A 24660-nucleotide genomic window follows, 5' to 3' on the forward strand; every position below is an offset into this window, starting at 1 on the left:
TGCCGAGAACACGGATATCAAATTTGCTATAGTCGGCTGAACTTCCTGTCCACCATATTGTTTTTCTTTAAAAACATACTTTTTCGAACTCCTCCTAGACCGTTGCTCCGATTTTCACCAAAATCAAAATGTATCATTTTCAGACCATGCAGACAAAAAGTTATGGATTTCAAGTCGATATGTCAAACTGTTTTCGTACACCGGAGCAACAAATCTGAGGCATGATGCAAAAACGACTCTTGAAGCTGTATCTCTGCAATGCTTTGACATATTGACACCAAACTTTGCAAGTGTCATTGTCACCTCACTCTGACCATATCACATTAATTTGGTCACAGCGCCACCTATTGGTCGAAAGGGATGAACCAGTAAATCCTCATTTTTGATCATTTTTCAGCTCTTTTAACTAAAATGATCTTAATAGGTCTTTAATTGCTCACTGCTGCTGTTGGTCTGATGCTCCCAGCCATGTTGGCTGGCTTCTTGTGCCGTTTTTGTGCTTGGCCCCGTAATTGCTGCTTGCAGCTATATTTATTATTATTATCATTATTATTAAACATGGAAGATAATAATCAAAAATAAATAAATTATGCTAAAATAAATAAAAACAAATCAAACAAATAAATCATCTAATTCATTGTTTTACATTTTCATAAAATTTAGTTTACATTTTTTCAATTTTTATTCCCAGATTTTAAATAAAAGGATGAAACTCATGAAAATAAAATTATATATAAATAATATAATTAATATAATAATTATGTATAACAATAATAAAATTGATTATTATTATTATTATTATTATTATTATTATCATCATTATTATATAAAACATAGAAGATTAAAAACAATCAAACAAATAAATCTTCTAATTCATTGTTTTACATTTTCATAAAATGTAGTTTTTACATTTTTCAATTTTTATTCCCAGATTTTAAATAAAAGGATGAAACTCATGAAAATAGAATAATATATAAATAATTTTATTAATATAATAATTATGTATAATAATAATAAAATGTAATATTATTATTGTATTATTGTTGTTGTTGATTCTTATTCTGACTGTTATTATTATTATAATGGCAATTCATATTATTATTATTATCATCATTATTAAACATGGAAGATAATAATCAAAAATAAATAAATGATGCTAAAATAAATAAAATTAAAAACAAATAAATCATCTAATTCATTGTTTTACATTTTCATAAAATTTAGTTTACATTTTTTTCAATTTTTATTCCCAGATTTTAAATAAAAGGATGAAACTCATGAAAATAAAATTATATATAAATAATTTAATTAATATAATAATTATGTATAATAACAATACAATTTAATATTATTATTTTATTATTGTTGTTGCTGATTATTACTCTGACTGTTATTACTATTATAAAGACAATTAATATTATTTTAATGACAATTAATATTATTATTATCATTATTATTATTAAAACATGGAAGATAATAATCATAAAAATAAATAAATGATACTAAAATAAATACAATTAAAAACAAATCAAACAAATAAATCATCTAATTCATTGTTTTACATTTTCATAAAATGTAGTTTAAATTTTTTGAAATTTTTATTTCCAGAGTTTTCCAAAAATGTTGTTTATTTCCATGTTTTCATTTTTTTATTCCCAGATTTGCAATTGGGTTTTAGACATGTGCACCAAATTTTTCTTTTTTATTTAATTTGGAATGTGAATTTATAAAGGAAAATGCTTAACTGTCATAAAATATCACAGTACAAAAAAAATTAAATGGTCCAAAAAAACGGGCTTCATTTTATTTTTGCAAAATACAACCTCATATTTGTCCTCTTTTAAACATGACCCGGAAATGCTCTCCACAAGATTCCCCTGTAAAACTTTCTGCAAGCAGGATTGTGTGTTGAATATCGCGTCTCATTAGCAACAGTGTCGTCATAACAGCAGCAGTCGCCTGGGCGGCAGCGGGCACTATATGCAGATCTGACAGCGCTGTAAATGCGTGAATGAACGATCTTGCAATCGCTTAATGACAAACAAGTCAACAAGTGCGACTGAGGAATGTTTAAACAGTGAAGGACAAGGTCAGCGGGCAAACGGCAGTGCCAGCGGGTCCAAAACACTCATGACATGGAGAGGTGACCGCATCCGTATTTCTAGAGGGAATGTTCCTAGATAGAAGCCGTTTGGGAATAAGACAGGAAGAAGGACTGCGGGATGAATCTGATTCCAGCGGCAGCTGTTCTGGACGACACTACGCTCGGTCGGGGTCCCACGTGCTGATGTAATGCCATTAGAAGATTTCTTACAGTAGGAAGGCCTGAGTGATGACATCACCTCCTTCAAGAGCACACACACGCCGTGCGGACGCAGTGTAAAAATAAATACCAAACATAAACACAGCACACACGCTTAATTTGTATGTACTTTTAGACATGATTGAGAGAGGGAGAGAGATCCGTTTCAAATCCTAGTGAGCAGCGCAAAGCACTCTGGGATTGCCTTCTTTGAATGCTGTAACTAAAAAAAAAAATATTTAGGCCTAACTTTAAGATTTATGATATATTTGAATTGCATACAGCTTTAACATAAATGTGCATCACATCAAGTTCATTAGTTTATGTTAAAACTGTGTAATCCAAATGGATGGAAATTTCACATGCAATTCAAATCTGTGAAATATTTTTTAGAGAAGGCAGTACCATCTCTATGATCAGTAAAACGCTGTCTAGGTAGGCAGCTCTCTAGGTTTGGGAACAGAGCTGAGAGAGACGAGCGTCTGCCTCCGTTGTTTGATGTCGATCGGCGCTCAGACTGCAGCCAGCGCACAGATCCAACGCTCCGGCTCAGGCTGCTCATTAGACGAGCATATAAATACCAAACACACACAGTATTAAACAGCAGTGCCAGCGGAGACATAAATTGGTTAGTTAAGACAAAAATAAAAGCTCTCCATACCGCACATCAAATGTGTCGTGCCGTGTTATTCCACTTAAAGACTCTGACCCTCACACACACACACACACACACACACCTTAGTACTGGAGTACGTGTGTTAATTTTAAAAAACAAAAATCACCATTAAAGTGACTCAGAATAGAACATTCGATTACATTTTCAAATCGTGTGAACTTGAACATCGCCACAAGAACATTCTGAGAAATGAATGAAGTGTTCTTTCACCCAATCCAAAAAAAGTTCATTTATTGAATATGATGAAATATATAAGCTAAATAAGGTGGCATCTATCTGTCCATCCATCCATCCATCCGTCCGTCCATACATTCGTCTATCCATCCGTCCGTCCATCCATTCGTCCGTCCGTCCATCAATCTGTCCATCGGTCCTTCCATCTATCCATCCATCCATTGATCCATCAATCCATCCATCCATCCATTCATCCATCCATCCATCTATCCATCCATCCATTGATCCATCCATCCATCCATCCATCCATCCATCCGTCCGTCCGTCCATCCATCCATCCGTCCATCCATACATTCGTCTATCCATCCGTCCGTCCATCCATCCATCCGTCCATCGGTCCTTCCATCCATCCATCCATCCATCTATCCGTCCGTCCGTCCATCCATACATTCGTCTATCCATCCGTCCGTCCATCCATCCGTCCATCCATACATTCGTCTATCCATCCGTCCTTCCATCCATCCATCCATACATTCATCTATCCATCCACCCATCCATCCATCTATCCATCCATCCATTGATCCATCAATCCATCCATCCATCCATCTGTCCGTCCATCCATCCATCCATCCATCCATCCATCCATCTGTCCATCGGTCCTTCCATCCATCCATCCATCCACCCATCCATCCATCTATCCATCCATCCATTGATCCATCAATCCATCCATCCATCCATCCATCCGTCCGGCCGTCCATCCATCCGTCCATCCATACATTCGTCTATCCATCCGTCCGTCCATCCATCCATCTGTCCATCGGTCCTTCCATCCATCCATCCATCCATCCATCCATCCATCCATCCGTCCGTCCATCCATACATTCGTCTATCCATCCGTCCGTCCATCCATCCGTCCATCCATACATTCGTCCGTCCGTCCATCCATCCGTCCATCCATACATTCGTCTATCCATCTGTCCGTCCATCCATCCATCGGTCCATCGGTCCATCCATCCATCCATCCATCCATCCATCCATCCATCTATCCGTCCGTCCGTCCGTCCGTCCATCCATACATTCGTCTATCCATCCGTACATTCGTCTATCCATCCGTCCTTCCATCCATCCATCCATACATTCATCTATCCATCCACCCATCCATCCATCTATCCATCCATCCATTGATCCATCAATCCATCCATCCATCCATCTGTTCGTCCATCCATCCATCCATCCATCTGTCCGTCCATCCATCCATCCATCCATCCATCTGTCCATCGGTCCTTCCATCCATCCATCCATCTATCCGTCCGTCCGTCCATCCATCCGTCCATCCATACATTCGTCTATCCATCCGTCCGTCCATCCATCTGTCCATCGGTCCTTCCATCCATACATCCACCCATCCATCCATCCATCCATCCGTCCATTGATCCATCCATCCATCCATCCGTCCGTCCGTCCATCCATCCGTCCATCCATACATTCGTCTATCCATCCGTCCGTCCATCCATCCATCTGTCCATCGGTCCTTCCATCCATCCATCCATCCATCTATCCGTCCGTCCGTCCATCCATCCGTCCGTCCATCCATCCGTCCATCCATACATTCGTCTATCCATCCGTCCTTCCATCCATCCATCCATACATTCATCTATCCATCCACCCATCCATCCATCTATCCATCCATCCATTGATCCATCAATCCATCCATCCATCCATCTGTCCGTCCATCCATCCATCCATCCATCCATCCATCCATCCATCCATCCATCCATCAATCTGTCCGTCCATCCATCCATCCATCCATCCATCCATCCATCCATCTGTCCATCGGTCCTTCCATCCATCCATCCATCTATCCGTCCGTCCGTCCATCCATCCGTCCATCCATACATTCGTCTATCCATCCGTCCGTCCATCCATCTGTCCATCGGTCCTTCCATCCATACATCCACCCATCCATCCATCCATCCATCCGTCCATTGATCCATCCATCCATCCGTCCATCCATTCATCCGTCCGTCCATCCATCCATCTGTCCATTGATCCATCCATCCATCCGTCCATCCATTCATCCGTCCGTCCATCCATCCATCTGTCCATTGGTCCTTCCATCCATCCATCCATCTATCCGTCCGTCCGTCCATCTATCTGTCCATCCATCCGATGGTCTTTCCATCCATCCATCCATCCATCCATCCATCCATCCATCCATCCTTCCATTCGTCCATCTGTCCGTCCTTCCATCCATCCATCCGTCCGTCTTTCCTTCCATCCATTCATCCATCCGTCGGTCCTTCCATCCATCCATCAGTCCTTCCATCCATCCATCCGTCCGTCCATCCATCTATCTGTCCATCCTAACTTCCATCCTTCCGTCCTTCCATGCATCCATTCATCCATCCATCTATACATTCGTCTATCCATCCATCTGTCTGTCTATCTATCTATCTATCATCCGTCCTTCCATTCATCCGTCCGTCCGTCCTTCCATCCATCCGTCCATCTATCCATCCATCCTTCCATTCATCCGTCCATCTATCTATCTATCTATCTATCTATCTATCTATCTATCTATCTATCTATCTATCTATCTATCTATCCATCCATCTATCCATCTATCTATCTATCTATCTATCGATCTATCTATCGATCTGTCTATCTATCCATCTATCCATTTATCTATCTATCTATCTATCTATCTATCTATCTATCTATCTATCTATCTATCTATCTATCTATCTATCTATCTATCTATCCGTACGTCTATCCATTTATCCGTCCATCCATCATCCATCCATCTGTAAGGCCTATAAACCTTCAAAGCTTCTTTAAAAACTTTATTCAAAACTTTCCAACAAGTCTGTCAAATCAACATTAAAACTTTGTTTTGATCAATTTTGCTTGAGTAGTTGAAAATTACAGACACATACATTTCTTGTAATTTCAACTAACTTCAAATTCAATAACTGAATTGGAATTTAAACAACAATTCAGTTCTGAATATGCACAACTTTGTAAAGGACTATTATATGACTTTTGATCAACCAATGGTCTGTGTAGTCGAAAAGACATTTCAGAAGCTGAAAAGTTGGATGGATAATTATGCACTTTTTTTCCTTAAAAAACGTGCACCGATGAATCGATCACAATAACAGCAGGAGCATATATTATGAAAGTACTCAATTTTGACTTCATCACACGTATATCAACACCTAATACAGCTATAAACACACAGTCTAGTACACGCAAAGCTGATTCATGTTCCCAGAATTCCAAAATAAAAAGCTGTTTCCCTAGAGGGCCACCTACTCGCCCTGTCTCTCTCTCTCCACCCATCTCTCTCTCTCTCTCTCCCTCTGTGGTCATTGACGGAATGCCGTAATGGACCGAAAGCGGCTCTCATCTTGTTGTTCCCTCCAGAATCCCACAATTCCACAGGGCGTCAAGATTCCAATCAGAGTGGAGACGGCCATCACAGTGATTATTTATGTTGGAGCGGATCATGAGCATGTGAACGTGTCATACATTTATAGAAACAAACCACACACACACATGGGAACACACAAGATCGTGTGTTTGTGAGGAAGTGGTTTCCGCTGTGTCATCTCCGTACCTTCATCCAGACCGGCGGCCAAACGTGTGTATATGCCTGTGTGTGAGTGAACGAGAAAAGACGATGCCACACACACACACACACACACACACACACACACACACACACGAGATGCCAGGCATGTGTTCTTAGCAATGTTTTCGCGGGAAAGTTCCTCTGGCGGGGCTTTATTGAGGTGTGTGTGTGTGTGTGTGTGTGTGTGTGTGTGTGTGTGTGTGTGTGTGTGTGTCTCTGGCACAGCACTGTTGGGGAACCGTCAGACTTTTCATGCCCAAACCACATCAAACATGCAAACCACAACGCCAGCCCCTCCACACACACACGGCTGAGTCAACCGTTACACATACACACATTAACCACAAAACCAAACACTGAAACATGCACACTTATTAAAGTTATTAGACTGTCTATGTGAAAAATGCTTATGTGGGTCAGAGAGAAAGAGAGAGAGAGAGAGAGAGAGAGAGAGAGAGAGAGAGAGAGAGAGACACATTTCGAACACTGCTGCCATATATCATTCATGATAATTCATTTGATTTTCTCCCTCTAGTTCTGCAACCCACAATAACTAGTCTCACAACTTAAAGCTTATGTCATTTGTTCACAATTGGTTAATAGACGTTCAAACACAAGACCACAAATGGTTACAGCGCATGCAATTTATTTCTCACTAATTCTACACCTAGTCTCGCAGTAACCGCTAACAGTTCGTTCGCTGATTGCGTTCACTCACTGCACTCAAAAATAATGTGATTGGCTGAGTTTAACTTCTGGATGCAAGGCCACACAGTTTCATATTTTGTGTGCCTGACAAGAAGGTTTGCCAAAGGTTTGCCTGAAGCACTAAACTAAATTACTAGCAAATAAACTACATTTTCAATTGTAAATTATGTTCCTATTTGGATGAAGTCTGCACAAATTTCAAGCCAAAAAATTACCTTTTATATTTTATATTGACCTTTTATATTCAAGTCTTTTATATTAAATTCGTGAGACAACTTGAAGTTTGGGATCACTATGTTTTTTGAAAGAAATTAATACTTACATTGAGCAAGGATGCATTAAATTGATCAAAACTGTCATTAAATACATTTATAATGTTATAAAAAAAATCTATTCCAAATAAATGTACTTTTTTAACGTTCTATTCATCAAAGAATCCTGAAAACAACAATACAAAATGTAAGGAATAAATTAATTCAATAAATTATGTTTCTTGAGCAGCAAAAAATCATATTAAAATGATTTCTGAAGGATCATGTGACACTGAAGACTGGAATAATGATGCTGAAAATTCAGCTTTGATCACAGGAATAAATTACATTTTAAAATATATTCACATAGAAAACAGTTGTTTTATAATGTAATAATATAATTTATTTTTTACTGCATTTGTGGTCAAATTAATGCAAGCTTGGTGAGCAGAAGAGGCTTCTTTCAAAAACATCAAGCTGCTGTCAGTGTGAATTTAGATTTAGCGAAATTCATTTTGATTTTCTTGTTTTACAAAGCGTTTCGTTTTCAGCAAGAACGCTTCCTGTCTACTTAGTTAACATTATTAGAGCCGTTTACCTGCGACCAGAAACACACACAACCAAATAATGACCTTCACAACATACCAATTAAGAAAACGAAACCAACACTACATCTGTTATCGCAGATCTAGGGTGAGAAATCTCACAAAGCAGCTTTATTAAACCTTCCCAGAGAGGAAAAACAAGACTTCATCTTGTTCTCGTCCTTTGATCAGATCCGATCAGCGGTTCAGTTCCCATTAGTCAGCCATTAGTGACAGATTTAGGAAATCTGCCATTTTCAATCCAGTAACCAAGGTAACATAGTGTTCTTGTTGATAGGAAGGCTCTCCTACGCCACATTGTGAAACAGTTTCTTGATTCACAGACTCAGAAAGACACAGGTCCTCAATAATAAGACAATCCCGAGTCAGTTTAACATGTTAGGAGCACTAAAACATTAAAGAGCCAATGAAGACTCATAATGTTGAGGTGCAACTGCAACGATTCGTAACCTACAGTATACTTACAAGATTACACAAGCAATTTACTGCGTTAACATATCCAGAACACTATAGACCTACAGTACTATCATAACACTTCCCATACTGTAGTAACCTGATCTTTAATGCATTCATTTCTGTTCGTTTTTATTGACTTCGTGAAGCGTCATCTTCACTCAATCATTAAGCTTTTGACTTTTAATCACTTCTTTTTTCATTGACCTGTCATTCAAGTTATTGAACGCTATTGAACCTAAAGCAGCAAACCACCTGACAACACACCAAGACCGGAGAAAGACTGCATACATGTGTAAACGTATCTGCTAATTACTCTTAAGTAACATTTTTTTAGGAGTTACATGCATGGATATATTAAAGTCTTTTTATTTAATTAAAGCTAATTAAAATAACTATGACCCTAATATAAAATGCATGCTTTTTTAAAATGAAAACAAACTAAAATTATATGAATTACCCATTTCTGGTGACAATTTTGTCCCCAAAGTAAACACACACACTCAGACAAATGTAGTAATCACAGTCAGGTTGGCATTATAAATGCTTACTCTAGATTACATTTAGTCTAAAACTAGATTATGTCTGTGTTCTGTGGGTCACTAGGCCCAATTAAGGTCAAACACTTTCCCGGTGACTGGACTGATTCATTATGAAGTTATTTTAATCACTTGAACAGATGAGTCTTACCTTCTCTGCCGCGTACCCTTCCTGTCGATGGAGCCCAGACTCTGAAACACACACAAACAACCAATTTACAGAGATACTCATCTCAAAGCATAATTATTACAGATTATTACACTTAGAATTCTTGATTCTGATTGGCTAATCACAACATTCTGTGGTCAAATGTTTCATATAATGGCACCAAACTGACTGTCGACCCACCAATTTCCTACACTTTCATCTCAAATAATCAATTTAAACTCTTCCTGCCAATTTATTTATTGATTTGAAAAGTAGCTGTGACATATACAGTTAGATGGTCTCCAGCATCCTGACAGGGTTTTATTGCATACAATAATGTATGGATACAATAAACAAATCTATCTATCTATCTATCTATCTATCTATCTATTATTGTAAAATGATTTGAATAATTAAAGGATTAGTTCCACTTTTAAATAAACTTTTCCTGATAATTTACTCACCCCCATGTCATCCAAGATGTTCATGTCTTTCTCTCTTCAGTCGAAAAGAAATTAAGGTTTTTGATTATTCTCCTTATAGTGGACTTCAATGGAGCCCAAACGGTTGAAGGTCAAAATTACAGTTTCAGTGCAGCTTCAAAGAGCTTTAAAGCGATACCAGATGAGGAATAAGGGTCTTATCTAGAGAAACAATTGGTAATTTTCGAAAAAAAATACAACTGTATATGCTTTATAAACACAAAATATCGCCTTGAACGTACTTCCGGTTTCTGCGTTCTTCAAAAAGCGTAAGCGTTTTGAAGGAGAATAATCCTGGAATGTTTTCATCAAAAACCTCAATTTCTTTTCAACTGATGAAAGAAAGACATGAACATCTTGGATGACATGGGGGTGAGTGAATTATCAGGAAAATTTTATTTAAAAGTGGACTAATCCTTTAATTATTTAAAACATTTTACAATATTAGATAGATGGATGGATGGATGAATGGAACGACAGATGATGGATGGATGGATGGATGGATATGGCAACTTTATCTATTCTCAAATCATCTAAGAAAATCCATGGATGGATGGATGGATGGATGAATGGAACGACGGATGGATGAATGGATGGATGGATGGATGGAACGACGGATGGATGGATGGATGGATGGATGGATGGATGGATGGATGGATGGATGGATATGGCAGCTTTATCTATTCTCAAATCATCTAAGAAAATCCATGGATGGATGGATGGATGGATGAATGGAACGACAGATGATGGATGGATGGATGGATGGATGAATGGAACGACAGATGATGGATGGATGGATGGATGGATGGATGGATATGGCAACTTTATCTATTCTCAAATCATCTAAGAAAATCCATGGATGGATGGATGGATGAATGGAACGACGGATGGATGGATGGATGGATGGATGGATGGATGGATGGATGGATGGATGGATGGATGGAACGACGGATGGATGGATGGATGGATGGATATGGCAGCTTTATCTATTCTCAAATCATCTAAGAAAATCCATGGATGGATGGATGGATGGATGAATGGAACGACAGATGATGGATGGATGGATGGATGGATGGATGGATATGGCAACTTTATCTATTCTCAAATCATCTAAGAAAATCCATGGATGGATGGATGGATGAATGGAACGACGGATGGATGGATGGATGGATGGATGGATGGATGGAACGACAGATGATGGATGGATGGATGGATGGATGGATATGGCAACTTTATCTATTCTCAAATCATCTAAGAAAATCCATGGATGGATGGATGGATGAATGGAACGACGGATGGATGGATGGATGAATGGAACGACAGATGATGGATGGATGGATGGATGGATGGATATGGCAACTTTATCTATTCTCAAATCATCTAAGAAAATCCATGGATGGATGGATGGATGGATGAATGGAACGACGGATGGATGAATGGATGGATGGATGGATGGAACGACGGATGGATGGATGGATGGATGGATGGATATGGCAGCTTTATCTATTCTCAAATCATCTAAGAAAATCCATGGATGGATGGATGGATGGATGAATGGAACGACAGATGATGGATGGATGGATGGATGGATGAATGGAACAACAGATGATGGATGGATGGATGGATGGATGGATGGATGGATGGATATGGCAACTTTATCTATTCTCAAATCATCTAAGAAAATCCATGGATGGATGGATGGATGAATGGAACGACGGATGGATGGATGGATGGATGGATGGATGGATGGATGGATGAATGGATGGATGGAACGACGGATGGATGGATGGATGGATGGATATGGCAGCTTTATCTATTCTCAAATCATCTAAGAAAATCCATGGATGGATGGATGGAGACAGACAGATAGATAGATAGATAGATAGATAGATAGATAGATAGATAGATAGATAGATAGATAGATAGATAGATAGATAGATATTATCAAAGATAGACAATTATCAAAACAAAAACAAAAACAAAGACCAACAAACGATGCAGATTTACGCCATCGATATTATGAAGAACTTAAAACAGTATAAAAATACACTCAGAAAAAAGAGAGAACAGCACATGCAAAATCAGCTCCAACAGACAGACAGATGTGGTGACATTTGAAACGGTGTGTGTGTGGTTGTTTCAAAGGAAACAGCTGGAGACAGGACGATCACCGCTGTGATTCTGACCTTTACCTGTGTGAGTCTCAGAGACACAAACACACCGAATTATAACATCTAAAGTATGATTTTAAACCTTCAATAACACAAAGTTATTTAAACACCTGTAAACCTCTGATGCTGATGCATTTCTTCCACTCACACTGTGTTTCCACCCGTTTCTCTGATGCGTGAGCTCAATCACAGTGACGGTAATTGTGAATGAATCACAGAACATCATCTTCAATGTAATTTGACACTTCAGTACCCTCAAACCAGAGAAATCAGACATTCATCAGAGCAAACGAGTGCTGTGATATAAGGGTAACCATGAAATTATAACTTCTCACTGAGAACATCACTCGACACAGCATTGTGTGTGATTAGTGTGCGACAGGTAATCTAAAGTCGTTAAACAAAACTACTAAAACACACACACACACACACACACTTCAGACATTCCAGAACTCACATACCTGTGCAGTTCCAGTTTCACCTGTCGCACTCGCTTTCTCTTCCTTCATTTGAAGCTCTTCAGGTACAGAGCAACTAAAACACACTCGCCGGTGTCTGTCTATCTCTCTCTCTCTCTCTCTCTGCTGGAGGTGTTCTAGTTTTTTTTTAAATCACAGCCCGTTTCTTTGCTACTGCTGACTTGGTGTACTTTAATTGTGGTTGCCAGGCGATAAGCTTCACTAACTGTGCAGTAAACAGAGAGAAAGAGAAAGCGAGAGAGGGGGTGTTCTAAACGCTGCTGAATACTAATTGCTGCCACAATAAAAGTTAAAGGAAAGGCCAGTGGCACGTCACACTTAGTGTTTGATAGAAAGTTGCACCATATAATTGTGGAGCAAAATTGCATAGTGTCACATTTCACATCATTTTTACTCATTAGTGAGCAGGTGCTGTTAGATTCTATTCTTTAATGATTCACAAGCTAGTTTTCTTTTCCATTTGAAATGAGCTAAAAATTCACCTGCCACTTTTCCTGCATGTAATATTCATTTCTATTTGGCATTTCATTAATGTAGAGGCACAGATGAGCAGGTATGAAATATTCATTCATTCACATTGGCTCCTGATTCACTCATTTATCCGTTTATGTGATTCTGTTTCTCTTTTGTTCCATTGATTTAATTAAAGTGCATCATTAACAGCTCGTCAAATATTCTTTCAGACGCTTCTAAATGAGCAGCTGATCGAATGCAATTAAAATGTAAAAATGGCTTAGGATGAGGAAGCAGCAAGCACATATCATTATTTTATAAAATAATTAAAATATAATATAAATATAAAAACACACACACACAACCAGTCAAAAGTTTGGAAACCTTACTATTTTTAATGTTTTTGAACAAAGTCTTTTATGCTTATTAAGGCTGCATTTATTTCATAATAAATACAGAAAAAAACAACAATATTGTGAAATATTATTACAATTTAAAAATATGGTTTTCTATTTTAATATACTTTAAATTATAATTTATTCCTGTGATCAAAGCTGAATTTTCAGCATCATTACTCCAGTCTTCAGTGTCACATGATCCTTCAGAAATCATTCTAATATGATGATTTGCTACTCAGTTATTATCAATGTTGAAAACAGTTGTGTTGGAACCTGTGATACTTTTTTCAGGATTCATTGATGAATAAAAGGTTAAAAAGAACAACATTTATTCAAAATATAAATCTTTTCTAACAATATAAATCTTTACTATCACTTTTTATCAATTTAACATATCCGTGCTGAATAAAAGTATTAATTTCTTTCAAAAAAAAGAAAGAAAAAAAAAAATTACTGACCCCAAACTTTTGAACGGTAGTGTATATTGTTACAAAAGATTTCTATTTTAAATAAATGCTGATATATTTATTTTTTACTTTTTATTCATCAAAGAATCCTGAAAAAGTATCACAGGTTATAAAATAATATTAAGCAGCACAACTGTTTCCAACACTGATAATAAATCATCATATTAGAATGATTTCTGAAGGATCATGTGACACTGAAGACTGGAGTAATGATGCTGATGAAAATTCAGCTTTGCATCACAGAAATAAATTATATTTTAAAGTACATTAAAATAGAAACCATAATTTTAAATTGTAATAATATTTCACAATATTTTAGTTTTTTCTGTATTTATTATGAAATAAATGCAGCCGTAATGAGCATAAGAGAATTCGTTCAAAAACATTAAAAATAGTAATGTTTTTTTTGAATGGTAGTGTATATATATTGTATACATTGTATTTTAATATTTTATAAAATAATAATTTATTTTAATACTATTTTTTGTTTTAAATAAAATATATTATTTTGTAAAATATTTAAAATGTAATGAATATATTATATATACACATAGTACATACATATATGCAGTATATATATATGTATTACATTTTAAATATTTGATATGAAATAATAATATATTTTAATTTTAATATTTGTATCTGTTCACATAATTAATTCACTATGAACTAAAAAGAACAAACAATGAACAATTGTATTTATATGAACTAATATTAACAAAGGATCATAAATGTTGTAACAATATTTTGCTCATAGTTAGTTCATGTTAACTAATGCATTAACTAATGTTAACAAATGAGACCTTATTGTAAAGTGTTACCAAATATACTTATATTTTTATACTTTACATGTAATATTTCCTCTTTAACATATTTTCAGTACTTTTTATATACTTTATATTGATATTATTGACAGTTTTTCAGTGTTCAATATTAGAGAAAATTTGATGCATTAAAATCTAATCATAAAAATATCCTAATTACAACAATAATGATGTTTTTAGAATTTTAAGAAACAATAACTACAGAAACTTCATGATTGCATCATTAAAAACACTGCGATTATTTTTTTTAAACATTTTAAACACACAAAGTAGAATTTTTGTGCTAAAATGATTACATTCAAAATGTGTTTAAATTTAAAATTATTACAAATTACTATTATAATTTATCATTTAGATTTAAACAGATCCAGCTTTCTAAACTCCATACAGAAACATTTCAATCACTTTTTCAATTTCAACGACCATGTGAAACAATACTACAAAATGTTATTATATTACTCACAAATTTATACACTATAAAACGTTATTCTGAGAGACGAAGTCATGTTTACATGGCAAATCCATCTAGTTTCTAGTCTGGTTTGGTCAGTACCTAAAACACAAACAGCCCACACACAAAACGCTCACTTCTGTGTGTCGTGTGTCTATAGGAGGGGCAGAACTCCAGAAGAGATGCCTGCTGAGGTTGCCATGGTAGCAGTGTCTCAACCAATCCAAGAGCTCCCATAATGCCATGCAGGGATTTGGGACACTGGCTGGGCATACGTCATTCAAAAGAGAAGGTTAATGAAACTAATGATGAATATATGAACATAAACACACGCTGGGAGACTCCCGTTCTGTCTTTTAAAAGCGTTTAACTTAAAACCTCCAAAGTCAGAGCCTGATACTGTAGCTTCCCGTTTCTGGCAGACACATATTCACACCCACTTTAACTAAATGAGGTTGTTCTAGTATGAAATGGAAAATTGGAAACATTTGCAGCACATTATATGAAATGGAAAATCTAAAAGTGTCTCTCTCTCTGTTCGTTTGCCATAATGATCCACAGCGTAGCTCCCGTCTGCACGCATGGCTGTGCGCTAATTATAATAGAAACGGCTCTCCAAAACATAAGAACTTTTTTAATTGTTCTTCCATATTTCTCACTGCATTTCTGTTTATTTTAGACTATAAAACATATACAGTAGCAGTGAAAAGTTTGGAAACACGTGACTGGATTTATGCATCTTAAAAAGCCTTTTGATCTAGAAGCTTCTGCTTATGAATTTTGGAGGCAAATGTAAGTGTGATTTTGTTTAGAAAACTAACTAATATGTCTGATAAGAAATAGGAGTGTTTGATTATTTGTTGAGCAATTTTTCAATGTAAAAGGACCCCAAAAAAAGTCAAAAAGCTGATTTTGTGTCCAGTTCTATTCCTCTTTTCTCTCCAAAATAATTAAATCAATTAAAAACACCCAGAAACTAAATGTTTTTTTTTTTTGGCATATGATCCAATTTAGTCCAGTTGACACGAATGAAGGGGGGGAAACCTGCTTCAGTCACAATATCGAAATCATTTCAAAATGGACCATATTTCTACATAATGTCCTTGATAACTACCAGGAGTTGTGAGCTATATTCCAAGTCTTATGAAACCATACTTTTCTGCAAAACAGACCAAAATGTTTGCCATTATTTACTTAAAATAAGTCATATGGACTTATTTTATTGTGTCTTTTTTCCCCGAAGCTTTAATGCTTCAGTCTCGTTCATTGTAATTGCAAGGAAAAAGTTTTCAAATTCTCCCCTTTTATGTTCTGCGGGGGAAAAAAGTAAATCATACAGACTTGGAATGACATGAGGGTGAGTGAATGATGATGATTTTCATTTTTGGGTAAACTATCCCTTTGAAAATAAAAATAAAAAATTAAATTAAATTAAATTAACTAAAAATAAAATTTCCCTAATATGTTTCACAGAAAATCTGTATTGCATAAAAATTATAACAAAATAAGATTAAAAATTCCCTGATATACTTTACAGTGTTCAAGACCATGCAAAGCCTGTAATTAAAAAGAAAATTAAAAATAAAACAAAATAAAATAAAAAATAAAATACAATTTCCCACGAAACCATGAGAATAAAAGAAACATCTGTTTACGTATCTGTATTGCATAAAAATAATAATTAAAATACAATAAAAAATTCCCTGATATATTTTATATATTTTTAAGACCATGCAAAGCCTGTTAATAAAAAAGAAAATAAATAAATAAAAAAATAAAATAAAATAAATAAAAATAAAATAAAGAAATTTTCCCTAATATGTTTTACAGTTTTTCAAGACCATGCAAAGCCTGTAATTAGAAAAGAAAATTTAAATAAATAAATAAATAAATAAATAAAAATATAAAAAAAAAAAAAAATAAAAAAAAAAATTCCCTAATATGTTTTACAGTTTTTCAAGACCATGAGAAGCCTCGGAGCAATAAAAGCTTCATCTGGGTAAGGATGCTGTGGAAACATCTGTTTACGTATCTGTATTGCATAAAAATAATGATTAAAATAAAATAAAAATTTCCCTGATATATTTTATATTTTTTTAAGACCATGCAAAGCCTGTAATTAAAATAATAGTTTAAAAATAAATAAATAAATACAAATAAAATAAAATTTCCTGATATATTTTATAGATTTTCAAGACCATGCAAAGCCTGTAATTAAAATAAAAAACAATTAAAAATAAATAATATAATATAATAAAAGAAAAATTCCCTGATATATTTTATAGTTTTTCAAGACCATGCAAAGCCTTTAATTAAAATAAAAAATAGTTTAAAAATAAATAAATAAATAAATAAATAACATAATAAAATAATAAATAAAAAAATTCCCTGATATATTTTATAGTTTTTCAAGACCATGCAAAGCCTTTAATTAAAATAAAAACAAATAAAAACAAATAAAAATAAAATAAAATAATATAAAATGAAATGAAATTAAAATTCTCCGATAGGTTTTACAGTTTTTCAAGACCATGAGAAGTCTCAGAGCAATAAAAGCTTCATCTGGGTAAGGGTGCTGTGGAAACATCTGTTTACGCATCTGTATTGCAAAAAAAATTTTAAAATAAAAAATAAATAAATTTAAATAAGATAAAAATTCCCTGATATATTTTATATTTTTTTAAGACCATGAAAAGCCTGTAATTAAAAAAAAAATAGTTTAAAAACAAATAAATAAAAAATAAAATAAGATTTCCTGATATGTTTTACAGTTTTTCAAGACCATAAGAAGCCTCGGAGCAATAAAAGCTTCTGGGTGAGGATGCTGTGGAAACAGGCAATGTGTCAGAGTGAAAGAACCGCAGATCAGTGTTCAGTGTCACCGGACAATTAACATGACCGTAAAGTGAGTCACAGTGAGCGACACAGACGCTCTGAAAGCTCACGAGCGTGTCGTCGAGCGTGTGTGTGTCTGCTGATGGGTGTGGCTAGCACCATCTACCACGGCTTGTGGTTACTGTGGGGAGCGACTGAATGCTACCCATAAATCTCTGCAGTGTAGCCACCTCAAATCAGGGTAATGGGGCTAGAAGACATGCTGTCATCCGCATGATGAAGTCATTCGCATGCAGACCGATGCCAGCCGCGGCGGTGGGTCCGTCAGACACCACTGATTTACTGACTGCTGCACAACGGCCCGTATCTACATTTCCAATCAGTTTTTTTGCTTTATTATGGGTGTGGGTCTCCATATTGAATGTCTTTTCTCAAAACAATGACTGTGACCGGTCCAGCGGACAGCCAAGACCACAAAAATCAGTTTAGGTCACTTTTACATGTTCTCTTTCTCACGGATCTCTCTGTTTATTTTCCTTCATTAGTATTAAACGAGCCATCAGACATCAAACATTACTCTGGATGATCATGCTGGTGTAATTGTGCAGTGTGTGTGCTGAACTTTCTGCTGACATCAAAATGAAAAACGAGATAAAAAAGAAGGAAGGAGTAGATATATTAAAAAAATGACAGCAAAAGAAGAACTGGATAAGAGGAGACGGGTGTTGAGCAGGTTATGATGGTCCAGGTCGCCCCTACTGGTGGATGCTGTAACTACACCATCTGGATCCAATGACCGCTATTCAAACTTAAGTTCAATTTGATGAAATAATTATTATTGGAAGCAACAGAAATCACAAACTGATTGATAATGATCAGCTCTTTCCAGGTATTATAGACAATACATCACAGCTCTGTTCTGTTCAGTGTATAAATATAAAGCAGGAGTAACAACATTCTGTTACAAGGTTCACTCTAAAAAATACTGGGTTAAAAGTTAAAAACAACCCAAATTGGGTTGAAAATGGACAAAACCAGCAATTGGGTTGTTTTAACCCAGCGGTTGGGTTAAATGTTTGAGTTAGTTTACTTAGTAACTTTATTTAAACTATTGATTAAAAATGACTGTATTGCTCGATTAAAATGAACCCAAAGTATGTTGGAAATTAACATTTACTAATAAGTTTAATGAATAATAAAAAATAGAAAAACAGCTCGTAAACATTCTTTATCACTAGAAAAAATTGAAATGACACGTTAAAGATAAAAGTAATCATTTAAGACATTTCTCCTTATATAGAACCCTTTTTTTGAGTCAAGAACTCTAGAGTTCTAAATAGAACCCCGTTGAAACTTTTGTTTCAAAGAGTGAAGTATTAGAAGATTTAATCTGAAATAAACAATTCCAATTCACATCCTGAAGTTCTGTAGCTGTAATCGTAAAATATTAGAATATTTTGATGCAGCCACAAAAAGACACTAGGAAAAATAATCTAGATGAAAAGCAGCCTCACACGACACACTAAAGAAACTGTAGTAAAACAACATAAATACCTAAATAAACTCAAGTGGTGGTGTGTTTACTTGTTTGTTTTCTTTGACGTGTTTGCTTTAGCCAGCATACGTGCGTGTCTGATAGGCTCTCTATCATGTTCCGCGCACAGGGTTAGGAACGATCTCCGATTATTTGCTGACACAAGAGGAAAACTCATTTTGGTTTGGAGTCGGGAGCCAGACATGGAGACAGACCGAGAGCCCGAGTAAAAGAGAGAGAGAGAGAGAGAGAGAGAGAGACGCTCTGATTCACACCTCTCCATTCCCACGGTATTTGGTTTGTTTACGTGCCGCAGTCAGACACAAAAACAGTCACGTAAACGCAGACGTGCACAACAACAAACCACAGTATCTGAGCCGAATTATCAGCAAGGAATGACGACCAACTCAAAAATGTGACTTTTCTTTTTGATCGTTTTTGCCGCCTTTGTCTTGATTGTGCAAATATAAAGGAAATATTAGAAACATGATGGAATCAAAATGAGAATTTTGTGGCTTTAATCAAACGTTAATTTTTTTTAGAACATCTTCACATTTAAATTATACCGTCTTGTTCTTCTGGGAAACGACCAAATATATTGATGACTCATCCTGGACTACACTGATTTTTGTCCAATCAAAAGCTCTGATTGGGAATGTCCCTCCCCCTGATTCTATAGTTGTCTATTCACATTAACTCTTTCTCCACCATTGATTTAATTTTCCGGCAATCCATGTTTTCACTGTTATACGGTAGGGGCGCTATTACAAATCTTCTGAATCTACTGAATCTATGGATCACATCACAGGCAAAGCAGCAGCAGAAAAAAGCGATAGAAGTATTGCTTATGCAAATGTAAAATAATGGGATCATCAAACAATAAACAGCATATAAAATCAAAACTATGCAAGCATTGATAAAAAAAAAAAAAAAAAAAAGAATGCATCAAGCTAGAATAAAATTTTGTTGTTTAGAAGCAGAGGTTCTATTTTTTTCTTTTGATATACTGCAGATTCATACAGTATATTCATACAACAAAATATTCTGGGGGACATAAAATTTTGGGGAAAATTATCCAAAATGCTGGCCAGGAAAGAGTTAAGCTGTGAAAGGAAAAAGTATTTTAAACTACAAAAAAAGGGAACCTTTAAGAAGTAATAATCAGAAAGGAAAAATAATTTAAAATCAAGCATATTTACATAAATTACAAAAAAAAAAAAAGATAAATATTAAAATAAAATATAAAACAAAAAAGTAAAATAAAATAAAATGCAGAGTGAACAAAGACAAGAGATCTCTTAGTTAATCTTTTCTCCGGTGCTGTTTATTTCTGCGTCATGGTTGCCGAAGTGATCTAAAACCCAAACCTGCTGAATACCTGAAGCCTGAGCGCGTAAACACACACAGACACGGACGCAAATGCACTCACACATGCATGGCATTTCGGAAGAAAATACCACAGACTCCACAGCTCAGCAGAGCTAATAAATAAAGGGGTCGGGGCGCCACCTCAAACCTTTCCAGTGTGTGTGTGTGTGTGTGTGTGTGTGTGTAAGAAAGCTGAGGGGAGCTCTGTGGGAAACGCACAGGTCTAAAGTTGCATCACCAGAGCATCAGTCTCTCTCTCCTTTACTGGCCGTCTGTCTGTAACTGAGACTCAGAGCGCGCTCCGTGACCTCAATGAGTACTGCGCTAATGAAAAAGACAGTGACTGAGCATGTGAGAGAACATTTGTGTTTCAACAGCTCTGAAAATTTCCCTAGTTTTTTATTTATTTTGGTTTTCCGTTTCAGTTTAGTTTTAGTAAAGATTTAATGGTGAATAAATAGCAGGACTGACATATTTAAATTACATTATAAAGGATTAGTTCACTTTCAAATGAAAATTTGCCCAAGATTTACTCACCCTCAAGCCATCCTAGGTGTATAAGACTTTCTTCTTTCTGATGAACACAATCAGAGATATATTAATAAATGTCCTGACGCATCCGAGCTTTATAATGGCAGTGAACAGGGGTCACATGTATGAGCTGTGTCCATCCACATCCATCCATCATAAACGTACTCCACACGGCTCGGGGGGGGGGGTTAATAAAGGCCTTCTGATGTGAAGCGATGCGTTTGTGTAAAAAAAATATCCATATTTAACAAGTTATGAAGTAAAATATCTAGCTTTCACCAGACCGTCATCCGTTTTCAACTTATGAAGAAAGTGTAAAACTCTCGCAGTTCAAAACGCTTACACTACGTCCTTTGTTTACACAAACTCCATTGTTTCCTCCTTCTTATATAAATCTCATTTGTTTAAAAGACCTCCGAAGAACAGGCGAATCTCAACATAACACAGACTGTTACGTAACAGTCAGGATCATTAATATGTACGCCCCCAATATTTGCATATGCTAGCTCATGTTCAAGGCATTAGACAAGGGCAGCCAGTATTAACGTCTGGATCTGTGCACAGCTGAATCATCAGACTAGGTAAGCAAGCAAGAACAATAGCGAAAAATGGCAGATGGAGCAATAATAACTGACATGATCCATGATATCATGATATTTTTAGTGATATTTGTGAATTGTCTTTCTAAATGTTTCGTTAGCATGTTGCTAATGTACTGTTAAACGTGGTTAAAGTTACCATCGTTTCTTACTGTATTCACGGAGACAAGAGCCGTCACTATTTTCATTTTTAAACACTTGCAGTCTGTATAATTCATAAACACAACTTCATTCTTTATAAATCTCTCCAACAGTGTGTAATGTTAGCTTTAGCCACAGAGCATACTATCAAACTCATTCAGAATCAAATGTAAACATCCAAATAAATACCATACTCACATGATCCGACGCATGCATGCAGCATGCATGACGAACATCTTGTAAAGATCCATTTGAGGGTTATATTAGCTGTGTGAACTTTGTAAATGCGCTGTAATATAGTTGAGAGCTCGGGGGGCAAGGAGCGCGCGATTTAAAGGGGCCGCAGCCTGAATCGGTGAATAGTTAATGATGCCCAAAAACAGGTAGTTAAAAAAATGAATTAAAAAAAATCTATGGGGTATTTTGAGCTGAAACTTCAGACACATTCAGAGGACACCTTAGACTTATATTACATCTTGTAAAAACTGGTTCTAGGGCACCTTTAAGCTTCATACACATTGGTCCCATTCACTGCCATTATAAAGTTTGGATGCGTCAGGACATTTATTAATATATCTCAGAGTGTGTTCATCACAAAGAAGAAAGTCATATACACCTAGGATGGCTTGAGGGTGAGTAAAGCTTGGGCTAATTTTCATTTGAAAGTGAACTAATCCTTTAAGACAACTGTCATCAGTCAACAGTCCACAGTCCACAATTCCTAAATATGTGAGTGGCAGCTACAGAGGTTTTCATTCATGGAGAACGTCGGATCAGCCTTACAAGAACAACTGCACATATCTATGGCACATTCCTGCATCCTCGAGCAGCGATCTGCCCCAAAAACAAACACACACACACGCGCACACGCACACAAATATTTACTACAGCACACCAGGGAGAAATGCATCCTACGATGAGCACATCCTCCTGGCATCCCGAACATCCCGTATTCGTGGTAAGCATCTTACTACTGGCACTAGTCATTCAGCAGATGCTTTCATCCGAAGGGACGTACAGCAGCATCATGGCACAGACGTCCTGTTGGAGCAGTTCGGGGTTAAGTGCACCGCTCAAGAGCACAATGGATACAGGATCTCTGTAAATCTCCGGTTCATGGATCAAACCCATGCCAGGGTTCAATTTGTAACCTTTGGGCTGCGAGCCCAGATCCGTAACCATGACAGCACTGCAAACACACACACTACTAAATGAGATCAAATCACACTAAATTAATTCAATTACATCCAAATCATTTTAATATTCTCGCATAAAGCTGATGCAGAGATCAACAGATCGGTGTTATTTGTACATGGAAGAGAAACTTGGAAGCATCCTTTTAAACATCGGCTTATTTTGGGCTGCACAAATGAACATGGAAATTCAAATATTACCAATTACATCAGACAAAAATTTGAGGTTGTTTATTTAATAAATTGCTATGGGAAGCTTTCATTTAAGTATTAATGCATCTGAATGTACATCTAAATATGCATTTATCAAATTAACTAAATACATTAATTTCTGTTGAATCAATTAAAAACATTTAATAATGCTGAAGCAGATTTTTACGACGCAAACGTCTTTTAATGTGCAGTTCAACAGAATGCCATTCATGTATGCAACAAACTGTGTTTAAATTGACAAGTAAATATCTTCACATCTCAAATTAAATGCATTAAATCAATTTTATGGCATATAAAATATATTTAATAATGTTGAAATTTGTGAAATGTGGTCAAATACGATACATAAAATGCAAGTAGTCATGTATGTATGAATGCATGTAGTGAAATTAACGAAATGCATTAATTGTATTAAATCAATTTTATGGCATAAAATATATTTAATAATGTTGAAAAATCACTTTTTGATTTTGTAAATTGCTATAGAAAGCTTGAATACATGTAAATATTTATCAAAATACTAATGCTTTTAGTTGCTTATTGTGTTAAATCAATTTAATGGCATTAAACATGTTTAATATTGTTGTCAATATGATGTCACAAAATCACATAAAATGCATGTTAATGCCAAATGTATTTATGATAAATGTTATTAATTGTGTTTAATTTGATTCATTAATAAGCATATCACATAAACAACTGTATTAAAATGTAAATAATATGCATTATGTCGCCTTTTGATTTTGTAAATTGCTACAGAAAGCTTGAATACATGTAAATATTCATCTAAATGTTAATGCTGACTAAGTTATTTATTGTATTAAATGAAATTTCAGTATTCTCAATATGGTTTTCAATACGATCTAATCACATAAAACGCATGTTAATGCATGCGTTTAATTTGCTTATTTAATCTTCATATCATGTTGAATTTCATTTGACTAGACACAGATATTGTTTACAGTGCAATAAATATACTCTATTATTTATCATCTCAGGGTGTGGAGCCATTGAGCCATTCCTCACACACA

General features: G+C 35.7%; 1 protein-coding gene across 5 annotated transcripts in view; it reads right to left on the reverse strand.

Moving 5' to 3' along the window:
- The window catches only part of LOC125257441 (ankyrin repeat and fibronectin type-III domain-containing protein 1), a 94522-nt gene that overhangs the window by 33876 nt on the left and 35986 nt on the right, over nt 1-24660 (reverse strand). For 4 of the 5 annotated variants that reach the window (XM_048173793.1, XM_048173792.1, XM_048173790.1 and 1 more), the window contains one exon: nt 9494-9534. In XM_048173793.1, coding sequence (XP_048029750.1) covers nt 9494-9534 — 41 coding nt within the window. Of the gene's footprint in view, nt 1-9493; nt 9535-12604; nt 12721-24660 lie in introns of those variants that run through there. The other variant, XM_048173795.1, reaches the window with a different exon arrangement.

Source organism: Megalobrama amblycephala, linkage group LG22 (genome assembly GCF_018812025.1).
Source record: "Megalobrama amblycephala isolate DHTTF-2021 linkage group LG22, ASM1881202v1, whole genome shotgun sequence".
NCBI lineage: Eukaryota > Metazoa > Chordata > Actinopteri > Cypriniformes > Xenocyprididae > Megalobrama > Megalobrama amblycephala.